Source organism: Microcaecilia unicolor, chromosome 5, assembly GCF_901765095.1.
Source record: "Microcaecilia unicolor chromosome 5, aMicUni1.1, whole genome shotgun sequence".
Classification (NCBI taxonomy): Eukaryota; Metazoa; Chordata; class Amphibia; order Gymnophiona; family Siphonopidae; genus Microcaecilia; species Microcaecilia unicolor.
Genome location: NC_044035.1, coordinates 229,256,950 through 229,273,585, shown reverse-complemented (window position 1 = coordinate 229,273,585; position 16,636 = coordinate 229,256,950). Strand labels below are relative to the sequence as shown.

The following is a 16,636-nucleotide window of genomic DNA, read 5'->3' as shown; positions in this document are numbered from 1 at the left end:
ATTGCCTGGATGCGCCACCGCTATATGAAACTGAACATGATCAAGACAGAGCTTCTTACCTTTCCTCCTAAACCCAACTCTCCTCTTCCTCCATTCTCTGTCAATAACACTGTCATCCTCTTATCTCCTCACCTCATAACCATGAGATCATCTTTGACTCCACTCTCTCTTTCTCTTCACATGTCCAACCAACTGCTAAAACTTGTCATTTCTTTCTCTAACATCACCAAATTACATCTCTTCCTTTCTGAACACACTGCTAAAAACCTTATCCATGCTCTCATCACCTCCCACTTAGAATACTGCAACTTGCTCCTCAAAAGTTTCCCACTGAACTTCCCTCTCCCCTTCAATCTGTTCAAATTCTGCTGCACATCATCTACCAATGTCACTACTCTTACATAAGCCCTCTCTCTTCTCAAGTCACTTCACTGGCTCCTTTTCTATTTCTGTATACAATTCAAACTCCTCTTACTGACTTACAAGTGCATTCATTCTGCAGCTTCGTGGTCTCTTTCCTCTCCCTACACCCCTCTCTGGGAACTTTATCTGGTAAGCCGTTCTTATCCATACCCTTCTCCTCCACTGCCAATTCTAGACTCCTTTCCTTATTTTGCTGTGCTGTGTGACTGGACTAGACTTCCTGAGTTGGTACGTCATTGTCTGTCTCTGGCCCTATTCAAATCCAGGCTAAGAGCCCACCTTTTTGAGGCTGCTTTTAACTCTTAACACCTTATTCATCTATTTAATACTCTTGTTGTTTTAATCATTCCCAAAGTAAATGTTCCTTTCTAATCCCTTATTATCCTACTACTACTTATCATTTCTATAGCGCTACACGGCATACGCAGTGCTGTACACCATACACAAAAAGACAGTCCCTGCTCAAAGTGCTTACAATCTATATACGACAGGTAAACAAACAGAACAATTAAGGGTAAGGGAATAAAGAGGTGAGGAAATCTCTATCTTGAATAGGTTGTAAGCTCTACTAAGAAGGGACTGTCCCGAGTGGAGGAGTGGCTTAATGGTCAGTGCAGAGGCTTTGATCCTGGCAAACTGGGTTCAATTCCAACTGCAGCTACTTGTGACCTTGGGCAAGTCACTTAACCCTCCATTGCCCCAGGTGTAAAAAAAGCAAAACTTAGATTGTGAGCCCTCTATGGACAGAGAAAGTACATGCATATAATGTGTACAGCACTGTGTATGTCTAGTATCACTATAAAAATGATAAGTAGTAGTAGTTGTCAGGATTAAATAAAACATGTTCACATAAAAGCAAAGTCTGAAGAGATTCCTCTTTGGCTTTTCTTCTTGCTCAGTTTAAAATTTAAAAATAGCCAAACAGACAAGTGGTACAAAAATCAGACATACAGAAATGTTGGAAAAATATTTATTTTATCATTTTCTAAAAATTAAACCAGATCACACCATACTGGGTTAAGTTACTGTTTTGTGATTTATATAAGCTGCCCAGTTCTCATTCAGGAATGTAAAACACTGCTGCCATCTGGTGGCAATATCCAGAACTTAGAGAGTTGAGAAGCCACAAAAAGACCACCATAAGTTTAAAAAAAAAAAAAAAACATTTTAAAAGTTAAAAATTCTCCAGGAATTGTTTCAGAACTATTGGGAAAGCACCTTCTCACCCTGCCTCCCCCAATAAAATGGTGCTCCAATTTCAAAGCATTTTCAAGAGAATGACAGCAAAAAGTGCATAGCTGTGATCTGCTGCAACTTGCTGACATTTTTAGCACAGCTATAAACTTTATATATACAGATTACTTTGAATTTCAGTGGTTTTCATTAATTTCTTCATTGCCTCTGTGCTTTTAGAGGAGTCCTGCCAAAGGAAAAAGAAAAAGAAACAAAATGGTGACTATGTATTGCTCTTGAGACTTGCTTCAAACCTTACACAAGTACGTAAGTATTGCCATGCTGGGAAAGACCAAAGGTCCATCAAACCCAGCATCCTGTTTCCAACAGTGGCCAATCCAGGTCACAAATACATGGGAAGATCCCAAAAAAGTACAAAACATTCTATACTGCTTATCCCAGAAATAGTGGATTTTCCCCAAGACCATTTAATAATGGTCTATGGACTTTTCCTTTATGAAGATGCCCAAACCTTTTTTAAACTCCGCTAAGCTAACCACCTTTACCACATTCTCTGGCAACGAATTCCAGAGTTTAATTACACGTTGAGAAAAGAAACATTTTCTCCGATTCGTTTTAAATATACTACATTGTAGCTTCATCGCATGCCCCCTAGTCCTAGTATTTTTGGAAAGCGTAAACAGATGCTTCACATCTACCCATTCAACTCTACTCATTATTTTATAGACTTCTATCATATCTCCTCTCAACCGCCTTTTCTCCAAGCTGTTCCAGGGCTGATCCCTCCTTAATCTACTATAATTCCATTAAGAATTTTCACCATCCCCTCCCCCCCCCCCCAAGTCATCCCCCTTTTATTTACCCTGAGTTTCTCCCCCTTATTCTCCTTTGAGTGTTACAGTTTTATCAATGTTTGTATAGCAGAGGGGAAGGGGTAGAGATAACATTGATTCAGGATTTTTTGCAAGGGCTTGAGTTACCGAAACTGACTAGTGAGGAATGTGCACAACTAGAGGCTCCTTTCCACCTGGATGAATTTGTGTTAGTCATAAAGGGCCTTAAGGGAGGAAAGGCACCTGGTTTGGATGGTTTCTCTGCGAAATTTTTAAAAATATTTGCATGAGAGGTAGGTCCGCTTTTGGTGCGTGTGGGAAATGAATGTTTTGGTGGTCAAACACTCCTGGTAAGTATTGTGATAAACACAGTGGCCGCCCTACCCTTATGTATTTATTTTATTTATTTATTTGGATTTTGCTCACACCTTTTTCATTAGTAGCTCAAGGTGAGTTACATGCAGGTACACTGGTATTATGTACTATAATGTCTGCCTTTTCCCTAATAAATGTTTTAGTCTGTCACTGGTCAATGATTTCAGTATTTTTGTTTTGTACTTGATCAGTAAGTAGTGGCCTTTATTCTGCAAATATCCCCCAAATTTTGGAGGAGACGAGATGCCATTTAGAGGTTTGGCATCATCTGCCGGTGTCCCTAATGGGCAGGATAAATTTGATCAAAATGGTTCCCTTTCTTAAATGGTTACATCTACTTCAAATCCTCCCTTTGTGATTACTAAACAAGGATCTTATTCATTTGAACAGGCTGTTTTCCAAATTCTGCTGGATGAAAAAGAAAGCTAAGATCTGATATCACTGGTTGGTGGGTACCTGGGCCATGGGGGGTTTGGGTCTCCCCAATATTCTAATTTATAATCTGGCCTGCTTACTGCATCATCTATTCGACTGGATCACTGGAGGCTGAGACTACGCTCCTATATCTTATGAGAGAGCTTTATTTTTGCCTTATCACTTTCTCTCCTTGTTGCAGGCCCCACACTGGGCATTTCCGCGTCCCTGGGGTCAAAGTGTCCTTTACTTCTCCATCCATCACAGGAGGCCTGGAGGTTTTTAGTCAGTCTGTTGGGGAGGAATCCGCTGGTGACGGACCAACTGCCTCTTCGTAGTAATGTTGCTTTTCTGCCCAGAAGAGAGAATCGAACATTTGCTAGATGAGAAGCAAGGGGTTTGACTTTTCTGGAACACGTCCTTAACCCAACTGAACTATTAAAATTGCTGGATGATCTTATCACCCCAGAGTCTAGGGAGTGGGAGGATTATTTTGCATATTGTCAGCTAAAACACTATTATTCTACTTTTTCCACAAGCAGCTTTTGAATTACGACTAGGGGAAGGCTTAAGGGCTTTTTTGCCTCCATATCTGAGGACAGGTTATCTGTTGCTGGCCTCCATAAAGCGTTAACAGAACGAGTGCAGAGGAAAGAATTCAGGTGGTTGCGAGATAAATGGGTACAGGACCTGGGAGCCCCTTGCGGGATTGGGACCCACTTTTAGCATTAAATAAAACACCACAGATAGTAGTAGGGCCTATATTTCTCAACTGCAACTTTTAAGGCGGGGCTTTATCTACTGTACAGCGTCCCAAGTGTTCTGCAGAGGACAATTCCTTCTTCCACTCTTCTTGGAGTTGTCAGAAGGTTCAAATCTTTTGGAAGGACCTAACCCATTTTTTTTGTTTCAGCCTTGTGCTTATCGGTTTCTCTGGCCCCACAGACTTGGTTGGTGAAGTGAAGACACTCCATCATTTTGGGGCTGGAGAAATCAGGTGCATGCTTTGGCCCTTTGGGAAGCTCGAGATGCCTCCTCTTCTCACAAGCAGACGCAAAGATTTCTACTTATCTGGGACTCTCATCTCCAAATTTTGCTAGAAGGTAGTTCTTTGCTAAATAAGTTACATTCTTCAGGGGTTGTGTGAGGTTGCTCAGTGATAGCAGGCTGTGTAGAGGTGTCCTGGGGGGGGGGGGGAATAAGGGTAACTCCACTGGGGGGCTTCTTTATGTTTTGAATGATCCGAGAGACTTGAAGGAACACAGTCTTTTGGGTTTCACTTCTGGGGGTTGCAATGATGTCATTGGTTGATCTATTTCTGTCCCTCCTCCCCATTTAGTTGGGTTATAATCTGATGGGGTGGGGTGGAGATTTTGTTGGGTGGGGGTGACAATTATTTCTAAGTTGCTGACGCTTAACTGTTGGAATTTATATTCGATCAATTTAATACCTTTTTTTATATTACATTTCCTAATGTATTGTTTGCAATGTATATTTGCTTGATGTGACATCAAGGACACTGTTGCACTGTAAATAATAGGCTAAGGGGGTGGTGGTTGGGTAGGGGAGGGAGGGTGGGGAAGAAATTGGTAAAAGTTTGATGACAGCCTATATTATCCTGTCTGTATTATGAATACTTTGACATTTACCTTCTTGTACACCTAGATTGTTAGTTGTACTCATTTTCATGTGTCATCAATAAAACTGTTGAAAGAAAAATTACTTGATTTGGCGTATTTCTGCTGTTTGATATTATTGTAGTTAGGAAGCCTCTCAGCTAGGTTTTAGTAACAGAACATTCCTTCTCAGATTACTGCACCACCCTTGAGACTACAGCTTTTTATCTCTGCCAAGTTGCTGAGATGGGAGGTATGGGAATGCTGATCTTCAGTCTGACCTTCCATGCTCATAGTCCCCACAGCAGACCCTTGTCCTACAGGCTCCTTTCCTAAAGGGAGGTGGTGATAGAACTGTTGCAGGAACTAATAGCCATAACATGGCCATACTGACATCTTATCTTTGTTAGTTTTCAGAATCTTCATTTTCTTTATGCCCATAATGATAAACTTGGCTCCTTTTGGGAAAACTCTGAACATTAGGACAGCCCATTTGTGTTTACCTATTGTATGTCATTTCTCACTCACTTTTCTATTTATTTCTCTTTATCAGACATTTTTTGACCCTTTATTCTATTACCATCCACTTTGTATTTTTTAGTTTTGGTATAGCAATAGATTGGCCCTCCCACAACACACCGTTGACACTAAAGACACATCTTACCACAACCACGTTGCGAAGGCTCTGTGACAAAAGCAAAGGCCTGAAGGCTTCCATAGTGACAGGATCCAGTTTGAGAAGGTCAGTGTAGCACTGGTATAACACTGCAGGAATCTTCCATACCTGACAATAACTTAGGACTAGAAACAAAAAGATAAATAAATAAATTAAAAGCACAGAACTTTACACAATCCAGCCAAGTGCGACACTTTTCTGCTGTGGGGAGAAGATATCAAACATGTGGAATTGACAGGGACATACTACTTGGGAAGAGAGGGTGATATAAACATATGCTATGTCCACAGCTTATCCACTGGGGGCATCAGACATGCTGTGTGCACAGTTTTTCGTTGGGTTAAATCAAACATACATATGCATGGTCCCTCTCAAAGAGTTACATGCCTGCCATGTGCACTGCCTGTTCACTGATAGGCAAGGAGTGTTGGGGGGGGGGGGGATCACACATTTGTTTGTTTGTTTTTGTGTATCCATTGTGAGCCACCTTGAACAAGTTTTTGCTAGGTGCATTATAAATGTGACAAATAATAAACAAAAATACAGCACATGGCACTTTTCCATGGGAGGGTCTCACAGCCACTGCCTGTCTAGCACCTAACAATCAGGCAACAAAAAACAGCAAGGAAGGTCAGTCACATAACTCGTGTGCACAATTTTATGCTTGAAATGGAAAGTTGCAAGCACGAGTTATAGAATAGTGTCAGTTACATGTCTAAGTTAATTTACTTGGCTGCTGACTGGCATTAACCAATAATTGGCTTTAATTGACACTAATTTGCAGTTATGTGTGTAACTGTCCTTAGCTGGTATTCTACAAATTGCGCACACAAAATCCATAGCATGCAACTGCATGAGGAACGTGGACCTGAGAGGGACACGGGCAGGTTAGGGGCGTGTCTAGCACTGAAGTGTGCAGGTTATATAATGCTATCAGTTACATGCCTAACTACCAAGAGTTAGGCACGAGTATTTACACAAGTCATTCAGCCTGAACTTAGGAGCATAACTATGGACTTATGCTGGTATCCTATAACAGCACTTACGCATATAACTGCTGATACAGAATTCGTACTTAGATGCCGCCATATTCCCATGCTAACTTTAGGTGACCTTTTCAGAATTACTCTCAAAATGTGCAGTGCCTTCCCACTAAGGGGGTCATATGCATGTTACGTGCTAAGGCAGAGGTCGGATTCTGCACAGCCAGAAACAGGTCAGGGAAGTAGGGGAGTTGGTCGGCCAAGCTGCAGAAAAACACAGTGTATTAAAAAAGGAAATATGGAATGTACTAATCCTACTTTAACAGAAAGACAGAGAACAAGGGAAAGCTGAGAATAGTACTCTAAGGAAGACATAACCCATCAGTCAATCAAAAGGAAAAAAAACTGATAACAGCATGAAGTAAAAATTAATGGACTCAGGTGAAGTCACTTAGGGGTAAGATGCATAAAACTTACTGGGCCAGTAACATGAGCTTTTGACCGTTTCAAGCTGGTTTAGAGAGCAGGGAATCCAGCGATGAATGCACAAAGGGGCTTCTGCGGACTTTTTACCGATCGCGGCAGCAGACACCGGGAAATGTAAGCTAATGTATTTAAATATGGTTAAGAAACAATGTGACAAGACAGCGGCTATGGCCAGAAGGATGCTAGGCTGCATAGAGAGGGGTATAACTAGCAGAAGAAAGGAGGTGTTGATGCCCCTCTACAAGTCGTTGGTAAGGCTCCACTTGTATTGTGTTCAGTTTTGGAGGCCATATCTTGCTAAAGATGTAAAAAGACTGGAAGCGGTGCAAAGAAAAGCTACAAAAATGGTAAGGGATTTGCGTTGCAAACCGTATGAGGACAGACTTGCAGACCTGAACATGTATACCTTGGAGGAAAGGAGAAACAGGGGTGACATGATACAGACGTTCAAAACATTTGAAAGGTATTAATCCACAAACAAACCTTTTCTGGAGACGGGAAGGCAGTAGAACTAGAGGACATAAATTGAGGTTGAAGGGGGGAAGAGATTCAGGAGTAATGTCAGGAAGTATTTTTTCACGGAGAGGGTGGTGGATATGTGGAATGCCCTCCTGCGGGAGGTGGTGAGATGAAAACGGTAATGGAATTCAAACATGCATGGGATAAACACAAAGGAATCCTGTTTAGAAGGAATGAATCCACTGAATCTTAGCAGAGATTGGGTGGCAACACTGTACTCAGGAAGCAAAACCAGTGCTGGGAAGACTTCTACGGTCTGTGCCCTGATCGTGACTGATTAGATATGGATGGGCTGGAGTGTAAATTTTAAGGGGCTTCAGAACTTAAACAGTAATGGGCACACTTCTACAGTCTGTGCCGAGAATGGCAAGGACAAATTAAACGGGTATACATATAAAGTATCGCATACCATGTAAAATCTTGTTGCCCAGACTGGATGGACCGTACAGGTCTTTATCTGCCGTCCTTTACTATGTTACTATGTTAAATGAGCTGTTCAGTATTCAAATGTGCATTCCGAGGGATGCACAGAAAGGACCTTTAGTGATAGAAATTTCACGTGAGGTCATGAGCTGTCGTAGCAGGCAGTTCTTCAAGTGACTGGCAGAGCTCTTCATTATTAATGCAGAAATGAGGTGGGATAACACGTCTTGGGAGCCAGGATCCTCTTGGCTGTCCTGGGCAAGGCTGCTAGCAGACTTTGCAGATGCTTTGGGGCTGTGTGTGTGTGTGTGTAACGCATGCACTCCCCAACCACCCTCGTCTCCTGCGCTGGATGTTCGCTCAAAGCAGATTCCCACTGGAAAGATGCTTCAACGCATTCTGTGGCGGTTTGGATCAAAAAAGTTTGGGGAAAAAAAAAAAAACACACGGCTTTCATACAAGCAGCTTGCATGCATGTCTGAAAGCTGTGGGTAGCACATGCTGTTCTGAGCATGCCGGATGCCTTGTTACCTACCAAGCTGCTCGCTGCTTTTGTGAGCAGCTCATTTGAATGCTATTTCCTTCCTGCATGGCTTGATATTTCAGAATCGTTCAGCTTTAACAGGGATTGAAAATATACGTTTATTTTGTGGGGCGTTTAATGCATTTCCCCCTTAGAGACTTAACCAGGAAAGCTAAAGGTGGAGATATGCCTCTAATACACTGCCTGGGAGGCAGAGTTGGAGGAGTAGCCTAGTAGTTAGTGCAGCGGATTTTGATCCTGGGGAACTGGGCTCAATTCCCACTGCAGCTCCTTGTGATTCTGGGCAAGTCACTTAGCCCTCCATTGCCCCAGGTACAAATAAGTCCCTGTACATATTATGTAAACCACTTTTAATGTAGTTGCAAAAAACACAGAAAGGCGGTATATCAAGTCTCATTCCCTTTTCTTTTCCTTTAAGGATACACTTTCACTTGGATAAGCGCCTTAACTTGGTGAGAACATCCCTGTAAGGAAGGTGTTTGAATCTACTGCTACAGGTTTTAGTTTTGTTCAGACAGTTTATTTATAAAAAAGTGTGCTTGCTACATAAAGTTCATATCCTGGTATCCCTGCTGAATTAGTCTGGAATAACTCTGGTGCTTTAGGGGCAGAATCGTGTTACCTATGAAGGAATAGAATATTAGAGGAAAATACCACCACCATTTGTGCAAATTGCTTTCAGGCGAGCAGGCATGGGCAATGACCTGTCACTTGCATGCAGAGCCTCTATATGCGACATTCATAGTAACTGTCTGCTCATGGGGTGTGGGTGGATCACAGACAAAATATGGGCGGCCCTTCTGTGTTGGAAGTGGGAATAGGTGGAAGGGAGAAGGGTTAAACAGGCTGTAAGGTGTCATAAGTAAGCCTTTATTTACTCCATCACTGCGTATTTCCAGACAAAGAAAACTTATTCTCCTGTAACACACAGGAAGCCTTAGTGTACATGAGGTAGTCAACTGTACTGACTGGGGGCCAGATGCACTAATCTTAACGAGCCATTAACGAGCAAGTAGATTTACCCTGGCATGCATTTTCCGATGACGGTAGCAGCTAACGAAAACGGAATGCAGATGAGCAAATTGTGTAGAAACCCTATTGTAATGAGATGCACTACCGTTTTCCGATTGCTTTAACGCTGGAAAATCTAACAAGAGGTCTGTACCTCTCGTTGGGGCTGCGCGGGATTGAAAACTTCAATAAATGTAACAAAAAAAAAATCAGGGGGAGGGGGGAAACGTCCAAGTGCTTGTCAGGGACGTCCTTTATGGACGTTCTTCACTCAAAAAAAAAAAAAAAAACCACCGGGGCAGCCCTCAGGATAAGGAGAGCTTGGAGAATTTATGGGGTATATTACGGAGGGTGCCTAGATCCATCTCGGTGCTATACAAATTTATGAGAGGCAGTGACCCTGCCCCCTTTCGCTTCAAGGGAGCATGGGAATCAGACTTAAATTGCTGCTTCAATGATCAGGAATGGGAGAGGATATGTGGGGAGGTTCAAAAGGCCTCCACGTGCGCTTACGTGCAAGAGAATGCATACAAGGTGCTATCGAGGTGGTATTACACTCCAGAGAGAATTAGGGGTATGTACCCTAATGCTTCTGACCGGTGCTGGAGATGTGGTAAAGACAAGGGCTCATTTCTGCACATTTGGTGGTCCTGCCCCCGGTTGATACCGTTTTGGGAGGCAGTGATGAAAGCATTGGTAAGAATGTTTGGAGATTCCATGGTGTGCAGTCCACAGGTGTGCTTGCTGGGGATGTATAATGACAGTGACTCATGGGAACGGAGCAAAATGTTACGTTGGGGTCTGGCGGCAGCAAAATGCCTGATAGCTCGGAAGTGGCGAGTTACTGGCCCTCCTTCCTTGGGGGATTGGAAAGCAAAATTAGAACAACTCATAGCTATGGAACGCTTAACGGCATACCGTAGAGATGGGGAGCTACGGCGCAAGAGAGGATGGTCTCAACTGCAAGAATGGGTGGGGACAATCAAACTTTGATAGGAACGGGTGATAGTTGGGGAGGGGGGAGGAAGGAAGGGAGGAACGGAAGAGGAGGGCTAGAGGGGGAAGTGAGGCAATTATATTCTTGAACAAATTTAAGGGGGTAGGACAGAGCTGAGGGTGTAGACCCTTGTTTATAGTGATTGGGAGTTGATAGTTCAATTTTCACCATAAGGGTGACTGGGTTGTTGTTTTGTTCTTTTCTGTTATATTATATGGATGTCCAATATTTTAGGTCAACTTGGCATTATCTGTACTGTCTTGAATGTTGCAAGTTGCTTCATTAATAAAAATATTTAAAGTGAAAAAAAAAAACACCTTTAAGCTTTAGAGGTTATTATTAGCGCTTTGCTTCAAAAAAAAACACGTCCTTTTTGGACATCCTTCCCCCGCAATAATAAAAACTTCCTTTTTGGACGTCCTTCACTCAGCTGAGAGACCGGAAGTCTCTGAGCCAATCACGCATTTAGCTGAGCTAAAAACGCTGTGATTGGCTCAGAGACTTCCGGGTCTCTCAGCTGAGTGAAGGACGTCCAAAAAGGAAGTTTTTATTATTGCGGGGGGGGGGGGGGGGGGGGGGGGGGACACGACGTCTTTTTGGATGGACGTCTTCAACTGGACTCTCCTTGGATCGAACCACATCAAAGCCTACCTGCAGCAGGCCGTGGATGGGGTGAGCGGCGCGGCGTCTTCCTTTCGGGCGGCACAAGGAGGCGTATTTGGCATGCGCAGAGCAGCCAGCATAATGCTTGGCTGCTCTGCGCATGCTCAACCGGCCGACTGGCCGACTGTTTAGCGATGGAATAGAGAATGCAAGTGAGCTACAACGAGCAGCTCATTTGCATTCCCTTTCCTTGATGCATTCCCGTTGCTTACCGATTCGCTAAGGAATCGGTAAGCAACAGGCATTAACAATTGTTTTAGTGCATCTTGGCCTGGGTCTTGTGCAGCAACACACGCTAGATAAGCAGAGTAGCAGGGAAGCATCACAGGTGGGTTCAGCCTGCTCTTTTCTAGCTAAGGTCGTTCACACAAACAGTAAGAGAAGGCAGGAATTTATCCTGTCTGCCAGGACTTTACCTGCTGCAGGAAACCCATCCACTATATTTGGAGGCTCCATCAGAGGGCATAAGGTCATATCTTCTTTAAATTCTTTTGTCTTTAGGGCCCTCAGGAATGGGCTTCGGAGAGTATATGTGGATTCAGGAGTTTTGTAGAAAGTGACAGGACAAGTGGAGAGAATGGTTACTGTCAGACCACTCTGCTGGATGCTGCTGAAAACCTGCAACAAACACATTTAATTGGCAAGAAAAATAAGAGAAACTGGTGCCAGTCAATCAGGTTCCTAGAAAACATATTATTACTTAAAGAGCTAAAGGTAAAGCCATATCAGAAATTAGCTGATGCATACATATACAAAAAAAAAAAAAAAACACAACGGGTCTCCGAAATTGGGTTGGTGTCCAAATGAAGGACCTGACACGGGCTGTGTTTCAGCGTAACACCTTCCTCAGGCGTCATCAATGGCAGTAATACAGTCTGAGAGATACCCTCTGTTCTTTCAAATATCAATAGGTAATGCTAATACATATAAAGGTAAAAACAACATGGGCAGTTCTCACATATAAGAGAATAAAAAGCTGACAGGGCTCTACAGAGTCAAATCAATTATTTCCACAAATCTGAGAATATACCAGCCACCCAGAGCTTTGAAATCGGTCGGACTGGCACTTTTGGAAGTTTCCCCCTTCAGTAAGGCGAGATTGGAGGAATACTGATTGGTCATTTTTAATATTGCCGGGCCTAAACTTTGGAACACATTATCACAGGAATTTAGAGCAATTCAAAGCACTGAGAGGTTTAAAACAGAGCTGAAAACCTTTTTGTTTCAGAAGACTTTTGGAGTAGACTAACTTTTCCTGGAACAGTTTAAAAAAAATTTAGCAAATTTTATTTTATTGAATTTTTAAAACAATATTATGTTTATAAGAGAGATAGGGCAATAGTTAGAAACATCCCTATCTCTGTTATAAATGTGGACAACAAGATTTATGCTAAAGTGTTGGCGAACTGTTTGCAAAAGGTTTTGCCTTCTCTTATACATCGCGATCAGAATGGTTTTGTAGTTGGACGATTACCCTCAGATAATTCTAGATTATTTTGGAATATACTGGCGCACTCTACTGATAATGATTCCCCAATAATTGCATTATCCTTGGATGCCGAAAAAGCCTTTGATCGCATTGAATGGGCCTATCTCTTTAAAACTCTCACCTGGTTCGGCTTTAATGAGCCCTTTATAAACATGATTAGTTTGCTCTATACCTCTCCTCAAGCATTTATCCATGTAAATGGCATTTCTTCATCAAAGTTCACACTGAAAAGGGGAACTAAGCAAGGTTGTCCCCTCTCTCCACTACTGTTTAATCTAGCCCTAGAGCCCCTTGCACTCTCCATATGGGCCAATCCTGATATATCGGGTGTTAAGATATGTGAGGAATCATTTAAGTTATCAATCTACGCAGATGACATATTAATGTATGTATCCACTGACTCTATCCCCCATATACTTAACAGCATTGGTGCTTTTTCCAGTATCTCAGGTTATAAAGTTAACTGGTCTAAGTCTGCTGCTATGCCACTTTCTAAGTTCGTTTTGAGATCCACTGTTGCTCAGTACCCGTTTGTTTGGAAGCCCAGTAGTTTGAAGTATCTAGGCATAAACTACTGCACCACTCTGGAGGATACTTTAAAAATGAACGAATCTAACATCCTGCAAATCGCTAAGGATTTACTGACTTCATGAACCACGTTGTTCTTGTCTTGGTGGGGTAAAATTGAAGCTGTCAAAATGGTGCTAGCACCGAAACTTAACTACATTTTCAGTATGGTTCCAATCCTATTCAAAGATGTACTCTACAAAAAACTTCATGTGTTAATTACTAAATTTCTTTGGAAGTCTTCTGTGCCTTGAATTAAGGGAATGCTGGGGTCTTATCACTTGCCTATATACTTATCAGCTTAGGCAGGTGCAGCCTCCCGTTGGGCATCGCTTACTCTGGCATCAGGAGCTGGGCTTGACATTGGGTGATGATGACTAGAATTTTATGGAATATGCTTTAATCGAGGATTTCTATTTCTGTTCCTTTTAAAGAAAATGCTGTAAAAGTTTTATACAGGTGGTATTTGACTCTGGCGCGCTTTCATCACATGTCTCCGAAGAAATCCCCATTGTGTTGGAGGGAGTGTGGGCAGAAGGATACTATGGGTCATCTCTGGTGGTCTTGCGTTAAGGCACGGGTTTTCTGGAAAGCAATTCAATACAGACTCCAGAGCTGGCTCTCTAAGCCTATAAAGTGGTCACGAGTTTTTTCATTTTCCTAAAAAACCACCTGGCCTTACTACATCCCAATCTTTATTGGTTCGCCATGCTATGTCGGCCGCTAGGGTCACTCTGGCCGCTCACTGGAAGTCTCCTCAGGTTCCTTCTTTGGTAAAATGGTTAAATAAGCTGTGGTACATTTGTGAGATGGAGAGGCTTTGGGCCATATGTCACAAAACTCTGTCCAAGTGGGAAGCTATTTGGGAACACTTTGTGTCACATTGTTCATGTTGAGAAGCTGTGGTTGAGGGGTGGGGGTTTTTTTCTTCTTCTTCTTTGGGGGTGGGGGTTGTATCTTGTAATACCTTGTTACAAATCTTAGGAGTATTTTGTAAGCTAACTCTCTAGTTTTGAGAGATTAATACACTGTTTATTTGGTTCTGCTGTTCGTTTGATATTGCATGGTTTTATACCTGCATTGTCTTTGCCTATGTTGATGGATGTGACTTATTTGCCTCTGTATTGTCTCTTAAAACCTAACAAAGACTTCTACAAATTAAAAAAAAAAACAAACTGAGTCACATCTCAAAAGGATCACCACTTCTGCAGCGTTATTCATCCCAAATCTTGGAACACAGTCACTTTTTGATCTTTCCAAATTATTTCCCTTTGCTGGCATACTTTACTCTTTTTCTTTTGTGATGTAGTCTGCAAAATAGGCCACTGTATCCCGAGGAATTCCTTCTCTGGATGGGCCCAAACCACTATGAGCTTGCAGGATCTTAAAATCACAGTGAGCCGGCTCGGGTCTTCCTTCAAGATGACCATACATATATATCTTTCACGACCACCATGCAGTACGTATAAATTTACGATTCGGGGATGTCAAGGAACTGACATCATCTTCAGTCTGGTCTATGCATGCCCCCAGTCCGTCCATCTCTGATCTAATTTCCGCCAAAGCTGATTGTACATCTTGGCAGACCGCGGTCATCTCTTTCTTAAGTTCCTTGAACCAGCTCACCACTTTCTTCTTAGAAATTTCCTAGACATCATCTCCTAGTTGCACGTTTATCATCCTCCAACTCCGATACTTCTGCTGCCATATTCTTCTTCACTCCTGAGCCCGCCAGAAAGTCAGCCCTCTGACAGTCCCCTGTCTCTGCTGCAAATAAAAAATTTTCTAGTTTCTTGCAAGTTGACATATTAATCCTATATTGAGCAACAATCTCCATGCAAAAAACACGTCGTAGGAACGAGGAAAGCACAACAGCCCCAATGGAGCTCCATCTTTATGCAGCCATTTCGATGCATGATGTCACTTCCTCTCTCTCCATTGTTTGTATTTTTATTTATTTCACAAGTACAATGTTCACAGTTATTTACACACAAAGGTCTCTGCCTCCACTCTCTAAAATGTGTATATTCCCTGATCTGCAAGATGGCAACTGCTGTGGTTTGAACACTCCCAGGCAAGCCCTGGGAAAGGGAGACTGTAGAATGAGGGAGGGAAAGGAGAGGAGAGGTGTCCAAAGTGCCCTCAGTGGACACATTCGGATCAGCTGCTCCTTAATGTCAAGTGCGCTACCAGAGGGCTGCTCAAACAAGAGGGATCCCATGTACCCTGCATCACAAGAAGGCCCAGTGGGACTCGAACCTGCCACCCCCAGGATGCCACACTACACCCCCATTATGCTATGCCTCCATTAGCTAGAAAATAGGTGACAGGGTATGTGTAATGGCCTCTCACAGCCAGCAATAGCCTTTGAACCTAAGTTGCGCATTCCAGAACCTGACACAGGTATAAGATATATGGAAGCTGCTACCAGGTTCCATACTAGGGAGGGGAGGAGACCACACATCACTGCAGTCTCCCTTCCACGCCCTTCTCCCACATCATGGCTGTAGGGCATCTGTGAGTGGGGCCTTTCCTGAGACAAGACTTTGGCCCAGTTCTTTCCCTGGTTTGATTATATGGTTTAAATCTTTTCTTGTGAGAAACATGTCCACCTGTCCCTTGTGCCATTTTTTTGCATGTTTTATTCCTTTTGAAAATGAGTTCCTTATTTCTAATCCCTGGGAAGAACTCAATCAGTTGTAAAATAGATAGCACTGGTGTCATGGAACACCTAGCACCTGCCTAGGATTAACCCTGTGGCCACATGTAGTGTCCCCAGCACTGCTCAGGCCTGCCTACACCTGGGCACATGTTCTATACTAGCACCCTCCACCCCACTGACTGGGTCCCACTTGCCTCTGGGCGAGTCTCCCACTCTCAAGTTACTCCCTGGTGATTTCTAGGACACTAGGGCTGCACTCACAGACCCAAAACACAAACCACCAGGATTCTTAGTCAGACCAGGACAAAACATAGCTAATAAACAAATTGGTTTATTATTATTAAAAAAAAAAAGTAGCACAGCGAACTGAGGAAAAAGATGAAAACCAGCAATCAATAACAGGTAACTGAAACAAGGCTCAACATTAAACTGTCTTACTACCTGGATAGCACCTGGGGAGTTTCAGGAAATTAACTGCTCACAAGTTTTGAACTGAGTCTCAGGACAGAGATGCTTCCCCTCTGTACCCACAAGCTGAGACAAAAGAAAATCCAGTACCTCCTGGCTTGATTTGAACTCCAGGGCAAATCAGAGCCCAGGGCACCAGCTTTAAAAGTATCTGGCCAATGGTACTGCAGATTTTCTTTTCCAGATTAAGCTTGGTGAAAAGCAAAGTTTTTTTTCTGCAATAGCTTTAAAACACAAAATAAACGCCATCTGATGGCCAATTAGGAGAAATACACTTCATGAAATAATTAGTA

The 16,636-nt window shown here is 42.7% G+C and overlaps 1 protein-coding gene across 1 annotated transcript in view; it reads right to left on the bottom strand.

The window, feature by feature from the left end:
• Positions 1 to 1,379: 1,379 nt before the first annotated feature.
• Positions 1,380 to 16,636, bottom strand: part of PSMG1 (proteasome assembly chaperone 1) — a 36,451-nt gene continuing 21,194 nt past the window's right edge. Inside the window, exons 5-7 of the mRNA XM_030204945.1 lie at positions 11,574 to 11,775; positions 5,520 to 5,656; positions 1,380 to 1,843 (exon numbers count right to left, since the gene is read on the bottom strand). Coding sequence (XP_030060805.1) covers positions 1,769 to 1,843; positions 5,520 to 5,656; positions 11,574 to 11,775 — 414 coding nt within the window. The 3' untranslated portion in view covers positions 1,380 to 1,768. The remainder of the gene's footprint in view (positions 1,844 to 5,519; positions 5,657 to 11,573; positions 11,776 to 16,636) is intronic.